At 57.9% G+C, this 3,130-nt stretch overlaps 1 protein-coding gene across 1 annotated transcript; it reads left to right on the top strand.

The window, feature by feature from the left end:
• Nucleotides 1-2,204: 2,204 nt before the first annotated feature.
• Nucleotides 2,205-2,669, top strand: UCN3 (urocortin 3). The gene has a single exon (XM_010121246.2). It carries the CDS (start codon nt 2,205-2,207, stop codon nt 2,667-2,669), a length of 465 nt encoding a protein of 154 aa, XP_010119548.1.
• Nucleotides 2,670-3,130: the final 461 nt, after the last annotated feature.

The raw sequence follows: 3,130 nt of genomic DNA, 5'->3' as shown, positions 1-3,130 counted from the left end.
GCCTTTCCCCTCGCTCGGCGGAGGTCCCCAAAGAGTTTTGCTAAGCGGAAAAAAAAACCCCGAGCCAGCCGCGGGGCCAAGCCACCCGTTTCAGATAATCGTGAAATAGCTCTCGAGGAGAAGCGAGGTGGAGATGCCGCTCCGCGGCTCTGGAGAGGGCAGCGGCAGCTCAAACCACCTCAGCTCTCTCCCAGCAGCCGTGCCGGCTCCTCGGGGGTTTTCGGAGACGTTCCCATCCTTCATCCACCACCTCGGAGTCGCGCAGCGTCCTCGGGAGAGCCGGGGGCTGCGGGCAAGGGTGAGAAATCAATGAATTTCTAAATTCATGCCCCGAGCTCCCCATCCTTCTGGGATGCAAGGAGTTTGCTGAGGAGGCTGCTTCATCTGGGGCTGAAATGGGTCTGCAGATGGAAAGGCTTTGGGGTGGGAGAAAGATGTTCGTCCTCTTAAGCTTTTGCGAGCAAAAACAAAGTCCCAGTATCGAAACGTCTGATTTGGGGCTGAAGGAAGGAGAGTTTGAAGACCCAAATTGCCCTTGCATGGGGGTCGTGTGTCACTGCACACCCTTCCTCTCTCGTTTGGACCCAGGGCAGAGTGAAGGGGACAGCTGTCACCCGGGGGAGCTCTGTGGGGTTTTTGGTGCAGGGGTGAGCCAGGCAAAGAAGTGGAAATCGAGCGGCTCCCTCAAATCCTGCCCGTACAACCCGCCCCAGTCCGGCAAAGGGCAGAGTTAAGGTGACAGCAATTTCAGGGACCGCGGCTCAGCGGCAGAAGAGCAGGTCCAGGGTGACGGCTCCCGGGAATGAGTGATTTGATTTGCCTTCGGGTCAGTCTGAGGACATCTTCCCCACCCAGCAGCCCCTCGTGCAGCAAGGCACGGCCTCCCTTCCCAGCGATCACCTGAGGACAAAGATGTCCACGGAGGCTTGCAGGAGCTCAAGAGCTTCTGTGGGTCTTCCCCCAGCTTCCTTGGCCCCTCCATAGCCCCTAAGAACAACTTAGGAGCTCACAGCTCCGAACGAGTGGTGAAACCCCAGCCTCAGGCAAGGTCCCGCAGCCCTGGGGCCTGTCCCCCAGCCAAGGCTTGCCATGCGATGTGCTTGCCACAAGATGGGGCCCGAAGATTGGGAATGCCAGCATGCCTCCAGGCACTTGGAGGGCCCCGGTGCCCTCAGGGCTGGCCCTGGGGACACTTGTCGGACCTTGATATGGAGAAAGACCCTCACCAGGAGATCTCTTGTGGCCTTTGTGAGCGGTCGAGGGGGTATACAGGGAGATGGGTCGCTTCCCAGAGAGACAGGACTCTGAGATGGAGAGGTTTTGCAGAGCATGAGGGTTATCCTGAGATTTTTAGCCCTCCCGAGACCCAAAAACCACTGTAGTTCAAGCAGGGAATTATGTTGCTCTGCTGTGATTTTGGAGGTGCCCTCAGGTCCCCAGGCAGGGCGGTCCATGGGTTGGCAGGATGCGCTCCAAATGTGCCATCAGATGGAGCAGCCTGTCCTGCACCCAGGGTGGATGGGGGTCCTGGGGTTGGATCCATGAGGTAACAGGCAACCCCGAAGCACCCCAAGCCAGGGCTGGAGAGGGGCCATGGAGCCATCACACTGGATCCTCTCTGCACCACTGGGACCTACCCCACTCTCTGTGTCCTTTTTCTACCAAGTTGGGTGAGATGGGCAATTGCCAGCTTCAGAGAGTGCAGAAACATCTCTGGTGGCTTTAGGCTGACCAGAGAGGAGCTGAAAGGAGAACCCACCTTTACAGCAGCTGATGGTTACTCTGTGGAGGTGTTAGCAAGGTGGAGAGGGCTGCCTGGAGACTGCAATGAGATTGCCCCAGGCAGGGGCATGGTAGAAACCAGCTCTCCTGCTCAGGTACTTGCATTTCGGCAAAGGGATGGCCAAATCTTCCCCTCCATGGAGTCTACAGCCTTGCAAAGCACCTTGGACATCCCACCTCCCATCCACGACCCCAAAACCAAGGGCGGGGGGGGTTGCACCTTGGAGGAGGATTCCCCAAGGCAACACATTCCCACCTGCCCTAAGCATTAGATGGGACCTGGGGTGGACCTGGGAGGTGAACACAGGAGCATGGGATATGGGACAATGCGGGGAAATTCTGGTGCTCTGCCTCAGGCCCCGCGGGAAGCTCATGCCCATCTCTACCCTCCCCTCACTCTCTCTGCCAGGCAGGCCACCGCAATGCCCCACACCAGGCTGCTGCTCCTCCTCACCCTCCTCTGCGCTACCGAGACCGGACGGGCTCTCCACCTCTACAATGCGGCCTCCATCTTCAGCTGCCTCAATGCAGCCCTCACCGAAGCCCAGAAGAGCCGTCCAGAGGAAAATGCCATCTTGGACAAGCGTGGCTTCAACTCCCCATCACCACAGGAGGCACCTGAGGAAGAGGAGAGGGAGGATGCAGTGAATGAAGAGATGGGGAAAAGGACATTCCCAGCAGAAGGTCATTACAAATACCAAGCACAGGTAAAGGGGAAGACATATCAAAACCGGGCCAAGACCGACCGCCGCACCAAGGTCACCCTCTCCCTCGATGTCCCCACCAACATCATGAACATCCTCTTCAACATCGCCAAAGCCAAGAACTTGCGGGCAAAGGCTGCCGCCAACGCACACCTCATGGCCCAAATCGGGCGGCGGAAGTGACCCCCCTTCGTGGGACGGGGGGACTCGGAGCAGGCTGGCTGCATGGGGCCACCACTCGGCCCCAGCATGCTGGCCAGAGGGGACTGATGGCCATGTACGATATCAGTGTTGTATATTTTTGACCCATAGAGCTACTTAACTTTCATATCTCTTCTTCCTCCTTCCCAATCTCCTCCGTCCCTCCTCCTCGACATTTCCATGCGCGGGGAAGAGGCTTGTGTCCGCAGCAGGACAAGGAGACGTGTCACTCTGGGAAGGTCCCTAATTAAAGCTACAATCTCTTGAGTTTCCAATGCTTTGTTCTCCCATCGCCTCCACCAAGCACTTGGTCATGTCTGTGTGGGCCCATATCCTTTCCAAAACATCCCTCCAGATCAACCTCACAGCCCTGTCCCCACCGTGGTCCAGACTCTACTCCCTCCCAAGTCCCCGTACACAAGCTGTCCCTGCACACAGTCATC

Source organism: Chlamydotis macqueenii, chromosome 1 (assembly GCF_036417535.1).
Source record: "Chlamydotis macqueenii isolate bChlMac1 chromosome 1, bChlMac1.mat, whole genome shotgun sequence".
Lineage (NCBI taxonomy): Eukaryota > Metazoa > Chordata > Aves > Otidiformes > Otididae > Chlamydotis > Chlamydotis macqueenii.
The sequence above is the reverse complement of the archived record's forward strand: the minus strand, read 5'-3'. Positions and strand labels throughout refer to the sequence as shown.

What these genes read in the sequence shown, in the direction of transcription:
- UCN3 (XM_010121246.2), top strand. Translation starts at nt 2,205, where the DNA reads ATGCCCCACACCAGGCTGCTGCTCCTCCTCACCCTCCTCTGCGCTACC.